The sequence below is a fragment of the Phodopus roborovskii genome, unplaced genomic scaffold, assembly GCF_943737965.1.
Source record: "Phodopus roborovskii unplaced genomic scaffold, PHOROB, whole genome shotgun sequence".
NCBI lineage: Eukaryota > Metazoa > Chordata > Mammalia > Rodentia > Cricetidae > Phodopus > Phodopus roborovskii.
The window spans coordinates 16,269,415-16,289,439 of record NW_026126511.1 but is presented as its reverse complement, the minus strand read 5'-3'; the positions used below and the strand labels follow the sequence as shown (position 1 = coordinate 16,289,439).

Below are 20,025 nucleotides of genomic sequence, written 5' to 3'. Positions count from 1 at the left end.
ATGTAAGGTAAAAGTTCTGTCTTCCTAGATAGTCCAGAGACCTAAGGTAAAACCAAATACTACTGATCTTAAAAAAAAAAAAAAAAAAAAAGTAACAATAAAATCACTCCTAATGATATTCTGCTATACTCATACATCTGAGCCATGTTCAACCATCATCAAAGAAGACTCCTTCTGCAGCAGACAGAACAAATACAGAAACACATAGCCAGGCATCAAGCAGAGAGAGGGGGTAGGAAGGGAGGAGGGCAGGAGAGAGAGGAGAGAGAGAGAGAGAGAGAGAGAGAGAGAGAGAGAGAGAGAGAGAGAGAGAGAGACCTTGAAAACACACATGTAAATGGGATGTCTCCATCAAATCCCTCCCCTCAGACCTAAGGGAACTCTGGAAGAGGAGGTGGAAACAGTCTAAGAACCACCAGGAATGAGGGCACCAGGAGAACCAGACCCTCCAAACAGACTGAGCAAAGTACATATGAACCCAGAGACTGAAGCAGAAACAGGGCTAACACAGGTCTATACCAGGCCCTCTGTGTGGTGCTATTTATGATTTAATAAAGCTTGCCTGAGGGTTCAGAATGCAAAGCTAGCCACAAGTCATAGAGGCCAGGAAGTGGTGGCACATACCTTTAGTCCCAGGACTCAGGAGACAGAGGCAGATGGATCTCTTTGAGTTCAAGGCCACCCTGGGCTACACAAAAGTGAATCAGTCCAAGAGTAACAGAGCTCATGCCTTTAATCCCAGCACTTGGAGTCACACATGTTTAATCCCAGCACTAGGGATGTGGAGACTGGAGGAGATCGCTGGGTAGAGAGAGGAATATGAGGCGGGAGAAGACAGGAACTGAGAAGATGGCAAGATGGCAGTCTGAGATTAGAGACCATTGCACTTTGAGGACTTGTGGAGACAGACTGCCCACTTTGGTCTGAGGGAGAGGTAAGAGCTAGTGGCTTGGCTGCTTTGCTTTACTGATCTTCAGCCTGAACCCCAGGATCGTCTCTATACCTCTGGATATATTTTGTAGCTTTCAGGTTAGTGTTTTTATAAAGTGTATATAAATGAGTGGGTCTCTGATTCTTGTGTGTTCTCTTAGGGCTCTTTTCACTTCTGTTAGGTTGCCTGGTCCAACTTTTGATGTTACAGTTTTTGCTTCATCTTGTTATATTTTATCTTGTCGTGTTTGGTTGTTACCTCCTAGAACACTGTCCTTTTCTAATGAGAGACAGAAAATGAGTGGATGCTGAGGGGAGGGGACGTGGGGAAGAGGAGGAGAGGAAGAGAGGAAACTGTAGTCAGGATATATAATATGAGGAAAGATGTATCATTAATTAAAGGGGAAAAGTTCTGTCTTCAGATCTTTAGCCCAACAGTCCCTCTTCATCTGTGGATTCTTTATACTTAAGCACTACAGAAGTGACAATTCTAAACATACACAAAATACCCTTTCAGATATCACTAGAAAAATCTCCGATCAAGGATCAGATTTCAGTCTTGCTAAGAATGGTGCCCACCTTGTAGTGCATCACACAGGCGGGCTTGTATGGGTGCTCACTCTCAATGACAGCATAGTGATTAGAAGTGGTACAAGCCGAGAGACCTTGCTCGGGTTGGTTTCCTGTCGTGCTATCAGTTGACTGATTGGGATTGAAGGCAGGGGGTGCATACTTCTGATTCAAAATGGCAACTGAGGGAAGCAACTGTTGGACAAGGCCAAAAACTTCCACAGCAACCTGGTAGATATAAAAAAATACACATAATTAAATAAATGTGAAATCATTTTACTAAGGAACTATTCTAATAGTAACTCTTATCCATTACAATTTCCAGAGTTTCTATAAAGTATTTTTAAACAAAAGTGTTTTTAATGGGTAAAGAATTTTATCTTGGATATTATATCAAATTAATCTGTGTTTGAAAATCCTTGCTTTTCTGCAGTCTACAGTAAATAGCTTTTCCTGACATTTAATTATGCCAAGCTCTTGATAGTTTATGACTTTCCTCATGTCTTTTCTCACTACTATAAACACTCCTTCTCTACTGTTATTTTTATTTAAGGTGGAGAACTGGCATCAAACTCAGAAATGTTAAAGTAAGCAAGTAACTTAATCTTCTGTTATATGTCATATTTATAAAATACATCTTCAAGTGTGAAATCAATATATAAATACAAATATATAAATAAGCAATTCTGGGAATAAAGAAGCCTAACTGGTAACTTCTACCACAGAGGTGCTTTATCTGTTATCTATAACCCTAGTACTTTAATCAATGCTGAACGTACTTTAAAAGGGAGCTATAAAACACATGAGATAGTATACATGGTAAGAGATTCAATTACACACCTTGGGAATAGCAGCAGCTACTGGTCCTATGTAGGCTATAATAAGGGGAAGCAGCATGGAAAACAGACTGGAAGAGCTAAGCAGCTCTGGAATGTCATCAGCTAAAAGAAGCATTGAAACTACAGTTAGAAAGGCGTTCCTTTACACTGTACACATGCTAAACTAACCTACACCATTATCCTCAGGAAGGCATGGCCAACATTAACTGCTTCAATTATTGTAAGGATTTACTAGCATGTTATCTCAATCCTCATAATAGATAATTCCCACTTTTCAGAAGGGTAAACCAAGGTACACAGTGTTTTTAAATCCTCAAGCAAATTCTTAATGTGCTCTCTCTCTATATGTGTGTGTGTGTGTGTGTGTGTAAATGCGAGAGCCAGGAGTAGAACCTAGAGCAGTGGTTTTTTTTAAACACAGCTGTCTGAGTGATGTTGAACAAATTATTTAATCTGAAAAGCAAGATAACAACAATCAGCTTCCCTGATTGCTGCTAGGATTAAATAAGTCAACACATATATAAACACTTAGAAAGATGTCTGTACATATAAATATTCCAAAAAAGCATTTGTTGACACTGAGCTATTAAACCTTCTATTTTCCCATGAAGAATTTTGCTAATAGCCATTTTAGTCATTTTTTTCCTAAGAACATGAGGCTTAAAAGATGGGCTAAGCTAGACATTTACATTTAGAACAATTATTCTCCCAAATATGGGCTTCTAGACCTATTGCATAAAATAAATGACGTATCTTCAGAAAATAATTTTTGAACCTAGCATAAAACTCTGGGATGGACCAAATTTTTTAGGGGAAAGGATGAACCCTGAATATTTGAGAATATTTCACATGGGTAATTCTCCTGATAGTACAGACGATGGCCAGAAACCAAGACAAAGGTAGCAGGGGAAAGGCAGAAATGAGATTATGTGAACGTTTCCATCCAAGACAAAGTACGCGAGTGCTTGCACTGTGGCGACTTGAACTGAGTACTAGAAGAAAAAAGAGAGCACTACCAACTGGAGTTTCCGGTGAGGGAAACGTGGACCTGAGGAGATTGTCAAAGTTATCTAAGCATTTGGATGAATGGTGATACTTAACAGAAATATAACACATAGAAAGAAAAAAAATTTACTACTACTTAGGGATAAAGCAAAAAATCCAATTTTATCAGATAGGATATTTCTCTTATTATAAACTAAAAAAAAATAAAAGCAAAAAGTGATTTGTTCAGATCACTCTTAAAAAAAAAAAAAAAATCTTCCTCTAAGTATGAAGTGAGTGAATGATCCAAAATCAGAACTAAACATTTTGGAATTCTACAAGTTGTCTTCCTTTTATTAACTATGCACAGGGGAAAAACACTACAGATTCTAAACTGTGACCATAAAGAAAGGAAAAAGATAGTCTTACCATCCACAGCAAGAGCTCTGTGCAACAGATCCTTGGCAGCTCGAACAACAGTGCTTACCACAGAGAGTGCTCTGCTACAGTTTTTATCTTCTTCATTAGCTTTACTTAAAAGTTGGGATTGTAAATCTCCATCAAATTCACTCCTGTGACACAAACAAGTATGAAAATAGTTTGCACTGGTCATTTTAAGAATTATATTCAGATCAGAATTTCTCAAGAAGCAAAGAAAAGACATATATGTGTCATTATGTTAATTTAGGAAGTGATAAAGGCTTTGAACAAAAACAAAACAGAATATAAAGGGTGTTATTTTATATTAGGTTAAGTTGCTCTTTGATGAACTAATATTTGACAAAGCCCTCAACTGTGTTTAAAAAATAAATTACAAAAAGGCCCACGAAAAATGTGAGACAAAATATCAGGACAAAGAGAATCAGGTGCTGAATTCAAGGAAGAAAATGCAAACAAGTATTGCTACAGTGGAAGGGAAAGAGAAAAATCTGAAGGATGGTAATAAATTCATATCCCATCAAAAACGAAGAGTCAAGAGAGAACTAAGCAAGGCACAGCGAATGTGCTCTTCATTTTTATTAGACAAGGCATTGTACCGTGCAGAGCTGGCTGTACAGGAACAGGCAAAGAAGAGATTCATAGATTCATACTGAGGCTATGATCATTTTACAGGTACAGGGGTTGGCGATATACAGTCTGATCACAGGAATGACAGAAAAAGTCAGATGTAGAGCATTTTACAAATGTGGCTGTCAGGAATGATCAAATGAGGTGTAGGGTGCAAGAGAAAGACATCTGGAATGACCAGGTGTGACTGCTGTGGACACATTAGGTTTACAACATCTGTCAGCCAACCACAGAAAGCATCTTTAAGGAAGATGTTTGGTATGGTGACTTAAAAGTGTCACCTGGAGTAGAGATTCAGTTTCCTATGTACAAATCACTTTATCATACATCACTACAAATATGATTTGAGAAAGATGTTTAACCTCTCAGTATCTCAGGTTCCTCTTCCATTAAATACAGATGGGAAAAGTGCCTCCTGTGTGAATAGCCAGTGCAACCACAGGTAGCACTAGACTTGAGACATTAGTGATTAGTGATATAAAATTAGGTTGAGGACAAAAGTGGTTATTATACGAAAAAATCAGACACAATGCGTTATGTGTATTTAGGGTTTTTTCTCCCCCCCCCCAAAGATTTTAATTTTCTGTTTTCTCCTATTTACTTACTAAATGGTTTGCTAAAATACTATTAAGAAAATCCCCACCATTGCCACCGTTGTGTCGTGTAGAGGTCCAGAGGCCAACCTGAACAGGTAAAATACCTTTAAATACAAAACCATTCTTCAGACTGGATAAAAGGATGAAGGCAATGCCACTACCTGGACTTAGGTTCAATAGTTATGGGGAAAAAAAATGAGTAAATTCTACTTATATTTAAAGCACAGGCATTAAATTAAAATATAACATCAAAAACATATATCCCAGTGAAAAAAAGCGCTTCAATAATATTAAAAGAATAATAAAAGTTTAAAAGTATTCACCTTCATAGTTAATACTGAATTTACTTTTTTAAATGAAGAGTCTTCACAAGAATTTGACTATTAAGTATGTGCTAAGTAGACAAATTGTTTATTTTAGTTACATTATCAACTTGGCATGTTTCGTACAATAGTAAATGTTACCTACCGTGTTACCACATTTCAATTCTAATTATAAGTACACCTACCTATAGTACAGTATCTGTGGAATCTGTCCTCTGGTTTGGTTTGTGCCATTACTGCTCAAGCTGCATGTGCTGAAGGTAAAAGTCACTCCATCCGGGCACTGAACAGTGGTCATCCCTCCATCTCCATTGGCTGTACGACTTCCATAGTTCCTCAAGCGCACAGCATACTTAACATTTTCCTTCATGATGAAGATATAAACACATTATATAAGGACAGAATACAGAAAGAAATCTAGCAGTAAACAACACAAATATACTGAAAATTTGTGGTCATTATAAATAATTTCATCGTATGAGTTTTAAATGAATCTAATAGCTAATACTTATGAACAAATACGTTGAGTAACAGAATCTGCCCTAAATACTTTATACGACCTAACTGAATTAATTCAAGTGTCCTCAGTATCTCAGTATTACTCAACAATGAAGAATTTGGAGTTCAGTTGTAAACAACTTGCCAAAGTAACATAGCTAGAAGGCGAGGAGACTAGTAGTTGACCATCAGCAAAAGCAGGTAGTTCCTGTGCTTGATTACACACATAAAATATTAGTCAACATTGTGGTTTGAAAGAAAATGGCCCCATTAGGGAGTGGCACTATTAGGAGGTATGGCTTTGCTGGATTAGGTATGGCCTTGGTCATTGATGGGGGGGGGGGAGGTAAATTCTGAGGTCTCCTATGCTCAAGCTCTACCCAGTGACACAGTTCATTTCCTGTTGCCTGCAGGTCAAGATGTAGAACATTCAGCTCCTTCTCCAGCCCCATGTTGTCTATGCATCACCATGCTTCCCACCATGATGATAATGGACTAAGCCTCTGAAACTGGGAGACAGCTCCAATGAAATGTTTTCCTTCATAAGAGTTGCCTTGATCATGGCGTCTCCTCACAGCAAGAGAACACTGACCAAGATAGTCACAAGTACTACTATAATATTTTTTTCTATAAGTTTAAATTCTTAAAATAACTATTAAGTATGTAAAAAAATAATTGTGGCTCTCTATTACATTTTTATTTAGGGAGAAATTTACTCGAGACAAAAATATGCACACAAACATAGGGGAAAAAAATCCATGAAAAACTGTTCAGAATGTTATGTAGGAAAACAGAGCTACAGATACTCATGCTTTATGATTCAGAAGGCTTTTTTTCCATAAATGTGCTGGACAGTTTTACGCCAACTGTACACAAGTTGCAGGCATCTGAGAGCAGGTAACCTTACTTGAGAAAAAAAAAAAAAAAAAAAAAAAAAAAGCTTCTATAAGTCAGGCTGTAGACAAGCCTGTAAGGCATTTTCTAAGTGACTGATGTAGGTGGGGCTAGCCCTGGGATGGTAGTTCTGGGTTCTATAAAAAAAGAAGCAGGCTGAGCAAGTCATGAGAAGCAAGGTAGCAAGCAGTACTACTCCAAGGTCTCTTCATCAGCTCCTGCCTCCAGGTTCTTGCCCTGCTTGAATTCCTGTCTTGACTTCCTTCAGTGATGGACCACAATTTGGAAATATAAATCAAATAAACCCTTTCTTCCCCCAGTCACCTTCATCATGGTGTTTATCACAGCCATAGAAACCCTACGACAATATATAAGCTATTTTTGTTTTTGTTTTAAAGATCATGTTTTGTTTTTCGTGGTGTGTGTGTGTGTGTGTGTGTGTGTGTGTGTGTGTGTGTGTGTGTGTGTGTGTTGCTGTGGTGGACAGAAGATCACACAGGATCTTTTGGAGCTGCAGTTAGAGGTGATAAATAAGCCTCCTGATGTGCTGGGAACAGAACTCCAGTCCTCTATAAGAGTATGCGCTCCTAACCACTGATGTAGTACTCCACTCATCAAAGCTGGTTTGGATGAAGTCTCTGATGAGTCCACACTTTAAAGGATCCTCTGTGCTCTTAACTGTTCAGCTATCTATAGGGCCTCATTAATACCAACTCTTAAGAACACAGTTTTTCTTTGTAGCATTTTTGGTGCAATGTAAGTTGGAAAGATGACTACCTAAGTAGTTTCAATACTATGCTGTATATGGAGGCACATTCTCTGCTGTCATTATTTAATCAGTATAACACTATAATATGGATGTTAGACTGCCTCACCAAAAGATGAGACTCAAAGCGCTAAAATGACAATATGTCAGATTTAACAAATTTCACATGGGAGAACGATGTTGCATGAATTGAAAATGAATATATATTACTCTGCATTTATCCTACTTACATTGTACTAATCCTGCTAAAAAGCTAAGTCTGTCATACCCTGACTCTAAGGCTGTCTCACAATAAAACCTAACAATTCTTCCTAGTATACCACAGTTTGATATGTGCAAAAACAGAGCATAACACAGTATAATATCAAGAATATTATATTGTAGTAGGCAAATGCATGAGTAGTTGAAATAGCATATAACAGATAACTTAGGAGAAGCCAGAGTTAACACTGAGAACATATGGAATAACTAATTACTCTTCAATATATTTTTAAAAGATTACTTATGCTTTTAATTGTGATATGCATATGGGAATACATGAACATGAATGCAGATGCCTGAAGAGGCCAGAAGAGGGCACTGGATACCCTGGAAATGAAGTTACCAGTGATTGTGAGCCACCCAACATGGGTGCTGGGATTCAAACTCATGTCCTCTGTAAGAGCAATGCACACACCTAATCATTTGGCCATCTCTCCAGCCCGTTTTTCACCATTTTTAAATGTATAGCACTACCTCTTTGTTTAAAAGAAAAAAAAAAAAGAAGAAGTATGTGGTTGACATTACCTTTAAAGGAACAACTTTGTCAAGTCTGATTTCAGCTATGTCACTGGGTGAATCGTCAGTTGTGTAAGTTCCTTTAACTAATTCTAGAGATGTCCATCTGTGAGAATGAGTTGAATCTCCTGCATGTTCACTCTAATGAATATACAAAAATAAAATTCACAAGATGCTTAACTTTATTGCAATAACAATTCTGATTATAATCCACTATTGTCTTTATGCAGTTTATTGTCTGGTATATAACATTAGTCATGTGTTGGTAAGGTGGCTCAGCAGGTAAACAAACTTGTCCACCCAGCCTGACAAACCGAGTATGATCTCTGAGATCCCCCACATTGTGGGGAGAACTGGCTCCCACAAGCTTCCCTCTGGTCCCCACATATGCACCTTAGCATATGGATGCATGTGTGCAAGCAAACTCACATACACAAAAAAATGCGTTAAAAAACTGAAATTAGTCATTAGCATTTCTTTATATACTCTAAAGAAAGATTTTGCTACTCTAAGCTATTCACTTTATCTTGTTTGCTGAAGAGATTAAAACATAAATTGATTAATATTCTCTAAAGTCTTGGAAGTGTTTGAACATCTTCATGGAGAGACTACACATACAGTCTAATGTAGGAGATGTTAATTAAAATTAATTGCTTGAAAGAATTAGTTAAACAGGTGCTACTTACAAGAAACTTATTTCCATGTTTTCTCTCTCACATTAAAGAAACCTTGTAAAAATTCAAGCACTTAAAATAATTTTCATAATGGAGAAAAATATAGCTCCAATTAATAACACTTATCTTTAGTTAGTAAGAATTTTCCATTAGCATTTTAATAAAATTTTTTAAGCTTTGATAGAGCAAATACTATCAACTTAAACATAAACACTGTTCTAGAATCAGGAAAAATGACAATAGCAAAAAGAAAATACAATAGACTTGGAATAAAAGGCTTAGCTGTGTACTTTCTAGTTTTTTACTTAAAATGTCTCCCCTTCTGACACTGCAAACAATAAAATAAAATAAGGCAGAAGTGTTCCAAGATGCCCCCAAACAACTATGTTAGTTAAGTTTTTTGGTTCTGATTTAATGTTTTTCATCAACAGGCGATCTGTTAGATTTCTGAAAGTTTGAAGCCACCATGTCTTCATAATGGTAAATGCTGCAGGAGTGATACTCACATCATCAACCAGCACCTCTAATTCATACTCGTGTATACCACCTCCTCCATAGACAGAGAAACCAACCACAACAATTCCAGGCTTGTCTACTGCAAAGCAGATTGCATCGGGGGATCCATTTCCAGTGTTCCAACTCCTTCCCTGACTTGTTTTTGTGAATCGGTTAGCACTGGCTTTTACAGAGTGAAGAGAATTAAGTCCATCAACCTGTGAACAACATACATGATTCCATCAATAGCTGACAACCTGAGTATTTCTAACAATAACTGAAACAAAGTATCTAACATGTTAGATAGTAAACATTCATTTGAATAATATATTTCATAGTAAGACAGGATTTTCAAAATCAAGCCACAATCTGTTTGGGGGGTGGGCAAAAAAAAAAAAAAAAATCAAAATCAGTTAAAGCATTCAAGTGAGTTATAGAACATGGTTTTGAAAGGCAGTAGAAAGAGAAAAATAATATTATACTTCACAAAATGTAAAGCACCTATCAATGTTTCAAGGTGACCATATCAAACACTCAATATTGATACTTCTTGAATTTTGTTAATATGGCTACAGAACAAGATGAATGCTTGCTGTCACTGAACTATGCACAATGCTAAAGTTTAATTTATGAATATCTTAGCACAATTACAAGAACTATGGTACAGATGGGACTCAGTTTCATGCATATTTGTATACGTAACTACAGACAGAGCAAAGCTTTGGTACTTCTTGTTCTTTTAAGCACAGGCGTTTATCATTACTAGCCTCACTTCAGAACATTCCTTATCACCGGTGAAAGTGCATGCAGCTGTGTAATGAGCAAATAAGAACCGAGTCTAATCAGATAACATATACTGTAACATACTTCGGTAACTTGGGCATATTAATAGGAAGCAGTTAAAAGATGGGATTGGAGGAGGGAAATGGCTCTGTAAGTAGTATTTGTACTATGAACATGGAGACCTGTGCTAACAGCCCCAGCACCCTATGAAATGCTAGGGTTGTAGCACATCTGTAAATCCAATGAAATGCTAGAGTTGTAGCACATCTGTAAACCCAGCAGGAGGGGTTAGATGTGTAGATGACAACCTGGAGCTCTCTGGCCAAACAATCTAGCCAGGAGATGAGTCCCACATTCAGTGGTCAATCTGGACGGAGGAAGACACCTACATCATCCTCTGGCTTCTACACATACATACACACAAAGCTAGGTACACTGTATACATACATGCATACACACCATATGCACACACACACACACACAGAATCTTAAACAGTAAAAATAAAATGAGTAAATCATAGAACAGGAAGGTAAAATTTATCTATCTATCTAGTGTGTGCGTGTGTGTGTGTGTGTGTGTGCACGCGCGCGCGCGCGCTGTGCATGAACACACACAAAAGACAAAGGAAAGGCAGCTCCTTACTTCCGATCCCAGGGCTGATGCCGTCAGTTCACTGACAATACTGGCCAGTAACCCACAGGTGTTAGAGACCAAGTGTGAGGAGAAGAGCTCATTTTCCCTCCGAAGGCTGTTTCTAACTGGAAGCACAACGATGACCAGCATCTTCTCCAGAACTTCACGGAAGCTTGTCATCCCCGAGATGTTCTCTTCACTCTGACACATAAGCAGAGAGGAAAACACATTGCCTCACTTTGCCTCACAGGAGCTCTCAGGTGTAAAATTCTTTCCAGAAGATAACCTAAAGTTCTAGACCTGAATTATTTCTTTGTAACTCATAATTTACATGGTGTTTTTATTAGCTTTGTGACATTTTCTCATATTTTCTTATTGTAGCTATACTGCAGTTTATAAACTACATGACAGGCAATTACTCAGCCTTTAACTCTTTTTCTACAAGAAAAGATTTCAGTAGAATTTGAGTCTATAAAAAAAAAAAAATCAATGACAGCATTGGTATGTAAAATAAGATTATTTTTAATTTAAATAAAAATTAATTTAAAAAAAAAATCACCCACAGCCACTCCTTTTACAACTACTACTGTATTTAATTTCTGAAAGAAAACAAAATCCCATACCCTACCAGTAGAAATACAGGATAAAAAAATTATAATTTCATTAAAATCCAAACCCTAAGATATTTTTTCAGAAAATACTGAAAAGATTGTAATTCAGCCGACAGCTGACACAAAGTTCTGTCATGTATTACACACTCATGTGTTGTAACCCAGTGTGAGGAAGTCACAGTAACCAATCATTCTTTCAGTTTCTCCGAGGACTGGAGAATCAGATAACTTGGTATCCAGTTTCAATTCTTTTATCAACGTTCAGATTTCCAAAATCAGGATGTTATTTGCTATGACTCAAAAGTACATTGTTTGTCCCTGGATAAGTTCTGTAATAGTAATTATATTTCTTACTGCTTTACCCATAAAAATATTCATGAAACCATGCAGTCTGCGTGAAGAGGGGCCAAGAAGCTAAGTCACTTTCTTCTCAAATCAAATATGCAAATGAACAATCCACTTCATAATTACATAATTTTTCAGTTAAAACAACAATCAGCATGACTCACTGTCAACTCTCTTCTTAAAGTATAGTCTTAATGCTATACACAAAAGTGATTTAAAGATATTTTCATATTTTAGTCTATTGATATCTGAGTATAATTATTAGAATATTTTGATTAATTTCTAACATAGTAATTTTTTGGAATTAAAATAATCCATTTTTCATTTTACTAAAGCTCAAATTATTGTATCCCTTCCATCTTTCCATTCTCCAGGAACTTCACTTTCTCAGAAAGTCTGCTTTGAAAAAAATTTAATCACTAATTGTACTTTATAACCTTTAGAGAACGTCTACAGGAGAAAACATATGCCTGCTTAGTTTATAATTAGTAGTTGTCAAGAGTTATACAAGAAGCTGCTCCAAGGAGTCTGTCAATATGACACATTGGAGAGCAACACGTCAAATGTAAAGTGACACAAGCTTTCTAACTACTTCTAGCAAGTTTTAACATATTTTCTTTGACTTTAGAAAATTTTGCATCAGAGATAATGGTATAAGCCAATAGTCCTAGTATGTGGGAGAGAGACGAAGGCTGAATGATGCAGGCTCCAGTTAGCATTAAGTTACAGCAGGAAAAGGAGAATTCAATACTTAAACAAATTATACTGGGAAAATAATCATGAATATAAATGAAAAGCTAGACAAAGATAAACTGTTTAAAATACTTAAAATATTTATCTTTGGTTTTCATTATTTCGTTTTGGGGTGAGTACTTTCTTATGGCATTTTTCCCATGAAAACTATAATGTTATCCTTAGGTATATTATTCCAATATTCACACTTTAGCATAATTGAGAAATGGGATTTTTTTCCATTTGTGTTTATAAATCCTTTATGTAAAATATAACTGAAAGCTACTGAGCTTCAAAAAAAAATAAAAGTTTAAATTTTGAAATGTATATGTATGTATGAGCATGGCTGATCATTCTATGGCAAAATGTTAAAAGGTATAATGTCCAGGAGGCAAGGTCAGGGGAAAATGGGGTAATTATATTCCAATTAAGAATCCATAAAAAATGAATTAAAAAGGCGGTGAAAGAATATATATTAATTGTGGTATATTTTCAAGGACTTTAATTTTAACACATAATTAATTATTACTTACAACATGTTAGCATTAAAATATAAAACTCTAAAAGTAATTCCTAAAAATAGCAGATTCTTCCTAAGTTCATCAGCATTCTTACAATAATAAGTAGCCTTTTGCTGAGACATTTTACAGTCACCACTCTTTATATACACATTTAATTTGTAAACACTGGCCTTGACATCAAATGTAAATATACCATTTGAATGGCTGAATAAAGTTCTATCATCTATTTCACTTAGTAATGAACATTCAAGGGTCTAATTGAGTATTTAAACTTTCTTTTTAGCAATGCACAGCTTTTGCTTTCCAATTATTCTTCCAGTTCCCTGTGAAAACACTAACAACATGAAGTTGTTTTTATATATAAGGTTAATATATTTCTTCATAATCTCACAGCATAGAAATTTATAAGAAAAAAGATAACTTTTTATATTTTTCTAGAAACAGTTTGCTATCTCAATATTGCTTTCCCTGACATTCATTAATAATTCTTGAGATTTTCTGGTGCTTGCCCTTATAATATTTTAAATATCTACAGGGATCCTACAAAAATATATCTGTAGTTTTTTTTTCCTAGAGTGCTTTCTAACAATGCAAAAGCAGTTATTAAACAATGTTTCTTATGTTTTTTATTTTACAATGTTAACTTTAACATACTAGAGTATTTTATAGAACCAGTTTTCATAAAAGTTATTTCTTTCTATACATTATACATTTATTTATTGTGTTGTGACAGTGTGTGTGTGTGTGTGTGTGTGTGTGTGTGTGTACACACATGTGTGTGTGCATGCATGTGGGAGGGTGTGTACTGCACACATGTGATTGTCTAAGGAGTATAGGCTCTCCTTCCACTATGTAGGATGTGGATCAAACTTACGTTGTGCTTAGTGGCAAAGACCCTTATGTTCTGTGGCATTTTGCCAATCATACTTTAGAACAGAAAAGATTGCTTACATTATTTGTAACTTACTTTCATATGATAGATACCATGTAGGTGTTTACTTTATACTCACATTTTAGAAGTGAGTTGTCATTTAAAATAAAACTGCTTATTGTAGTAGTTTGGATAAACATGGTTCCCACAGGTTAATATGTTTGAATGCTTGGTTCCTAGTCAGTGGAATGACTGGAAAGGATAGGAGATGTAGCCTTGGAAGAGAAGGTGTCACTGATGGTGGGCCTGGAAGTTTAAAAGTGCATACCTCTCTGCCTGCTGTCAGTGGATGCAGACACAAGAGGCTATGCACCAGCGCCGTACCTGCCTGGCACTCCCTACCGTCATGACCATTGACTAACCCTCTGAAGCCATAAACAACCCCCAGGCAAGTGCTTCTTCTACAAACTGCCTTGGTTATGGTGTTTTATCATGGCAATAAAATAGTAGCTAAACTAGTCAGAGGTGGTGGTGTACACCTTTAATTCCGGTACTCAGGAGTTAGAGAGGCAAGTGAATCTCTGTGAGTTCAATGCCAGCCTGGTCTACAGAGCAAGTTCCAGGACAGCCAGAGCTACAAAGAGAAACCCAATCTCAAAAAATAAAAATAAGCAACTAAGTAACTAAGATACTTACCTTTCAGGTAAACATGAGAATTAGAACATAGCTCTTATCATGAAACAGATGGTTATTTGTCAGTCATTTGGCAAACCTCATTATCAATAAAGAAGATGAGGCACCAACCTATGCATGTCTCCACTTATCTGTCTTACCTCTCCATTCTAAGCAATTTCTGAAAAGACATACCTGGCTGAGCTTTTCCATATGTCCCACCAAAAGTGGAAAACGATGAACTAGTGTTGAGTCATTCTCTGTGCTGACTTGCTTAACAATTGACCGCAGTAACGCTTCTCCATCATATGCGATAGGGAAGATAGATGTCAGCTTAACAGAAGTGTGGCACAGCGCTGACATGACAGCTGCCAGGAGGCGGCTACTGGATGTCTTGAAGTTCGCTTCCTGGATGTCCTTTAAAAAACAAAAGGAACCCTCAAATGTTGCAACCATGTTAACCAAGTTTCTGAAAATATACCAGAATTATCTATCACTCAATCATTTAAGGGCTTTATTACAGTAAAGTACCACATCAATATATTAAAACATAATTAAATTATTATCTAGTAATAATGGGGGGGGAATAGATGCAAGAAAAGTTCACTTCCGGTCCTAAGCAAACTAGTGTTTATACATGTGTATTTCTTTACAATCGTCAGTTCTTTCTACCATCATTTTCAGTGTGAGATGTTAACATCCCATTAGAATCTGTCAAACACACTTAATTCTGCAAGTACTGCCACGAACTGCCACAGTAGGGTATGGGCATCCCTGGGATGAGGGTTCTCAAAGATCAGGTGGGTAAGAATTTGGCAGTGACAAACAGACACAAACAGAGGCAGTTTGATTCTGAGTGTATTTTTCAGTTCTCAAGAAAGGTTTTATATAGAGAGATTTTCTCAGGAGATGTTTTTGTTGAACAAACCCAAACATATGACATTATTGTTACTTGGCACAGTGACGCAGAAATCGAAAACATGAAATCACACAAAATTGTCCTTGGTTAATCAAAACACAGAACCATCCTTGGTTAACATAGAATCATCCAGTGCTAACTGCATGTTTCTTAAATCAAATTAATATAATTTATGGCCAGTTATTGCTTAACTGACCATAAGAACTATTAGTTCTTATGAGTTCTTTTTATTAAATATTAAGCTATTTTAACTATTTTCATTACCAGACACTTAAGCCCACCCTCGATGATACATGTAGAGCCATGTGGAATTTTATTGTTGGAAAGTGTTTACTATTTGTACTTATATGAATGACATAAATGATTTGGAGAGCCCTGCTTTTTCCTGAGATGAGGTCATGGCTAGTGACTCCACCTCAGGGGATTGTTTCCTATCTACCTCTCTCACTGACAGCTTGAAATGTCAGTGTAGGCTTTCAGGAACATTTCACTAATGTGAAAAAAAAGAACAGAAGAATAAATAGAAATTGCCACGAGAATCACAGCCCAGTATTTTTCTCCGGCCAAGAGTTTTCTCAACTGTTTCCAGGAGATCTCCTTTTGAAGTTGTCACCTCAGTCTGTGGAACTTGTCACACAGAACCTACTGGATTTGGTGTGATAAAGCACTAAAACTAATTTTGACAAAGCTGAATAATACAAATTGTACTTTTGTAATATCATTTTACTAAAGTCACAAAATTATGTTATATACCCTAGTTTATGAAGAAATCTTACCACACCTGAACAATTTTTCATATTTTTTAAACTTATCAACCTAGGAAATCCTAATTCAAAAAATCATGCACACATTACTTAGTTCTTCAAACATCTGTGCTACAGTTAAGCATAAAAGCAAAGCTACATATCATTTTGATCCAATGTTGCAAAAGCTAGCCTAGCAAAGGGACACTGCTATTGAGAGAATATTCAATTGACCCCTTAGTCCAGGCAGTATTCTTCTTCTAGGGAACCACCACTAAAATGCACTATCTTCCTTACATGGACCAAAGGTGAGAACTGCAGGCTCTAATTATCAGTATCAATCTCTTTCTGCCCTGTGGCTCTGTAAAGCATTTGTGCCAAGTGCTTTAAAATTCTGTGATTTGCAGACTTAGCAGCCTTCCTAGGGGAGGCCTTACCCTATCCAAAGAGCAGATGGGAGGTGGGGGGCAGAGCGAAGGGAATGGCAGGAGAGAAGTGAGGGGGAACTGGGATTGGAATATAAAAAATAAATTACAACAAACAAAAATCAAAAAGGAACAACAACAACAAAAATCTGTGATTTGCTGTTTTCATGAGTGAATGAATAATGTTTCCCTGTCTGTTCTTACATCTGTGGAGACCCCGAGGACATTTGTTTCCACAGTCACTATATTCTCCCGGCACCCACTCTCAAATAACTTCACCTATAGACTGAAAGAAAGTCAGCAGTTACAAAAACATGTCTTCTAATTTTATAACAAACAGATGAAACACACCAAGTAGGTTTCCTAACTGATCCCTAGTAATTAACAAAGTATGAGCATTTAGTTAATTTTCTTACTGAGCATTTAAGCAATGTACTTCATTTTCAACTAACATTTTATAAATATAAATTACCTGATCCAAACAATTGAGCAGATCACAAAGGCAAGCCCACTGCAACGCAGGCGTCGGGTAGAAAGAGTGAAAGCAGGCAGTGAATGTGTTATGGCACTCCTGAAGGACAGCCTCCAGAAGACTCAAGGGCTGGCTCAGGTACCCTTGGGGGTCATTATCCAACTTCACCATGCAATGATCAACGCCTTCCGATAAAATCTTTCTTAACAAAGTTCTTGTTTTTCCAATACACTCTGCTAATTTGCTAGTTTCTTCTACAACTGCTTTTCCTGTAGCTTTGAGAAAATAAAAAGGAAGGTGTTAATAAACCACGGTATGGACATGATTATAATGATAATTCAGTTATTTATTGTATAAGTAAAAATCAAACACCAAAACCCAGAAATGGAAATTCTTAAGTTTATATGGGCTATAAAATAATTTTTAAAAATCTACATAGAAAAAAATTACTGGCATTAGTATTTAAGTCTAAATTTGAGTTTAGAACTTTTTTCTATTTGATAAATATAGTTTAAAAGTAACATTTTTTTCCTCTCTTAAATTTAGGAGTAACTTAAAGGTATCTTGGGGTATTTTGGCTATCTCTACATTTTTTTTCTTAACCTCTGAAATAATTTGTTTCCTTTTTTTTTTTTTTTTTTAATTTACCATACCTGACACTGGGTATATCTCACAGGTATAGACTCGCAATAAGCGCAGACAACAGGTCCCCACAAAGCGTAGTCTCTCTAAATCCAGAAGAGTGGCCGTGAATTGGAACCCTTTTAATCCTCTAAGTTCTTCAACTCCTAAGACTAAGGTGGTCCAGCTCCAGTGAAGAATACTTAGCAATGACTCAAAACATTCCTAATCCACAATATGAAAAAAACATATGCAGGTCAGTTAAAATGATATCACAGTTTGAATAAAAGAGAACAATAATGGCATGCCACTTCAAAACTATCATGAACATTTTGCTGAGTTTTGATAGGTGAAATAAAATACATGTGTACATTTTTATATTTTCCTTTTACCAGAATAGCTGATTTATCTTACAAATATATAGAGAGAAAAAATTCATAATTTACATGTTTCTTTGAAATTATGTCAATACAGTATAACAACTTAAAGTAGTGTTAAAATATTATAAATCAGTGATACCTATACCTCTGTTTAAATTACCTATATATTAAGATGTATATAAAAATAAAAACTATAACCAATTCTTAAAGAGTTGATTGAAGTTAAAAGTTCTCATGCATGGTTTAGGGGTGGAGTTCCCTGCAGTTCTAGATGGTCTGAAGACTGCCACACTTACAGGACAGCAAACACTAAAGTATCTCAGAGTGGAGCACTTGGCTCCCCAGTCCTTACCAAGGCCCGGGTGACTGCTGGTATAATAATGAAATCTAAAATAAATGACTGACTACATTTGTTATATAAACAATGCCAATAACCTAATGACCATAAGGACATTTAAACACACACATAAAAAATTATTACAAAGGGCAAAGACAGTCCTTTTCTTAATAAAAAGATACCACATTCACTGTTTAGAAGGATAAATCTCCAGTTTTCAGACACAGAAAAGCCAATTCAGCTGAGCATTGTAAAATCATAGGCAACATCTTTATTTTTCCACTGTTTAAAGTACACATTATCTTTGCCTAAAATATAAACACCACAATAAAAGCAAATCTGAATCCATTAAACCATGCTGAGACAGTCTTAGAATTAAAATTCAGCTCTGGGTAGCAAAGCTGAAATGGTTAAAAATGGCTTACCACTGAGACAGTTCTTGCAAACGATCTCTTTAGGATATGTACAGGCTCACTAGTTTGCTGTTTGCCTTTTGAAGCACTGCCATCACTGGTTGGGAGTCTGGTGGAAGAAGATTAACAATACACTAAGTTCAAATAAATGTCCAGTGACAAATTTTGATGTACGCTTTTCAGTTATCAATGAAGTGCTTGGCTAAAAATAGAATATCTACATTACCTCCCACTAACCCTGAGGCTCAAGGACCATTGCAGAAGAAGGAACAGAAAGGTTTTAAAATGCAAAGGTTTGGGTGGACCAGACAGGAATGCTGCACTCATGAATGCAGAGCAGCTCTGGTTGCCTGCACAATTCCTGCACATGGTCAAGTAGGCCATTCCATTGCAGAGGGAAAAGGGAGGAGCTGTGGACTGGTAATGACTCCTGAGAGAAGAGCGCTCAGTTTCTTTATGGGTGTGGCCCCTGGAAGGCCAACTGTGGGGGTAAACGGCCCCACATCCAGGAGCATACGGAAACTACAAATGGGACTCAGTGGGCTCTTTCACAACAGACGGAAACTGTTGCAGAGATCCACAATTGGTCATAATGCATAGAATACGTGATTGGGGGGTGCTTAGTTCCCACTGACATATCTACGGTGCAAGCCTAGGCCTAAAGCAGCCTGAATCTAGACAGTGTCTTCTAGTGTAAGCTACACCCTCAAAAATCTCAACCACATGGCTGTCCAAGCAAGACTTGCATAAAATGATACCTACTGACATGTCAATCTGGATTGATGGGAGAAGTTTCCCATGATCCAGCCACAGATGAAGAGCTACAGACAATCAATGGCTGCCCAGAGAGGGGAAATCAGTTTTCTCCAGGGAAGGGAGCTCCTAATAGGTTATCCAATCCAAGTGCTCAGCAATACAGTCATGAGATCAACACCAAATGGACTCAGTATCATCTATCCACCCACCCACCTATTTACTTACAACGTACGAACGCACGCACGCACGCACGCGCACGCGCACGCACACGCACACACACACACACACACACACACACACAAACACGTATGTGAGTGTGGGGGTATATGTATAACATCAAAAACTATAAAATTCATACAATGAATTAGATAAAATT

General features: G+C 36.7%; 1 protein-coding gene across 13 annotated transcripts in view; it reads right to left on the bottom strand.

Moving 5' to 3' along the window:
- The window catches only part of Mycbp2 (MYC binding protein 2), a 209,618-nt gene that overhangs the window by 92,844 nt on the left and 96,749 nt on the right, over positions 1-20,025 (bottom strand). For all 13 annotated transcript variants that reach the window (XM_051195259.1, XM_051195261.1, XM_051195260.1 and 10 more), the window contains exons 30-40: positions 18,906-19,002; positions 17,796-17,988; positions 17,143-17,417; positions 14,779-15,000; positions 10,841-11,032; positions 9,426-9,632; positions 8,255-8,386; positions 5,496-5,674; positions 3,753-3,895; positions 2,341-2,441; positions 1,510-1,728 (exon numbers count right to left, since the gene is read on the bottom strand). In XM_051195259.1, coding sequence (XP_051051216.1) covers positions 1,510-1,728; positions 2,341-2,441; positions 3,753-3,895; positions 5,496-5,674; positions 8,255-8,386; positions 9,426-9,632; positions 10,841-11,032; positions 14,779-15,000; positions 17,143-17,417; positions 17,796-17,988; positions 18,906-19,002 — 1,960 coding nt within the window. The remainder of the gene's footprint in view (positions 1-1,509; positions 1,729-2,340; positions 2,442-3,752; positions 3,896-5,495; positions 5,675-8,254; positions 8,387-9,425; positions 9,633-10,840; positions 11,033-14,778; positions 15,001-17,142; positions 17,418-17,795; positions 17,989-18,905; positions 19,003-20,025) is intronic.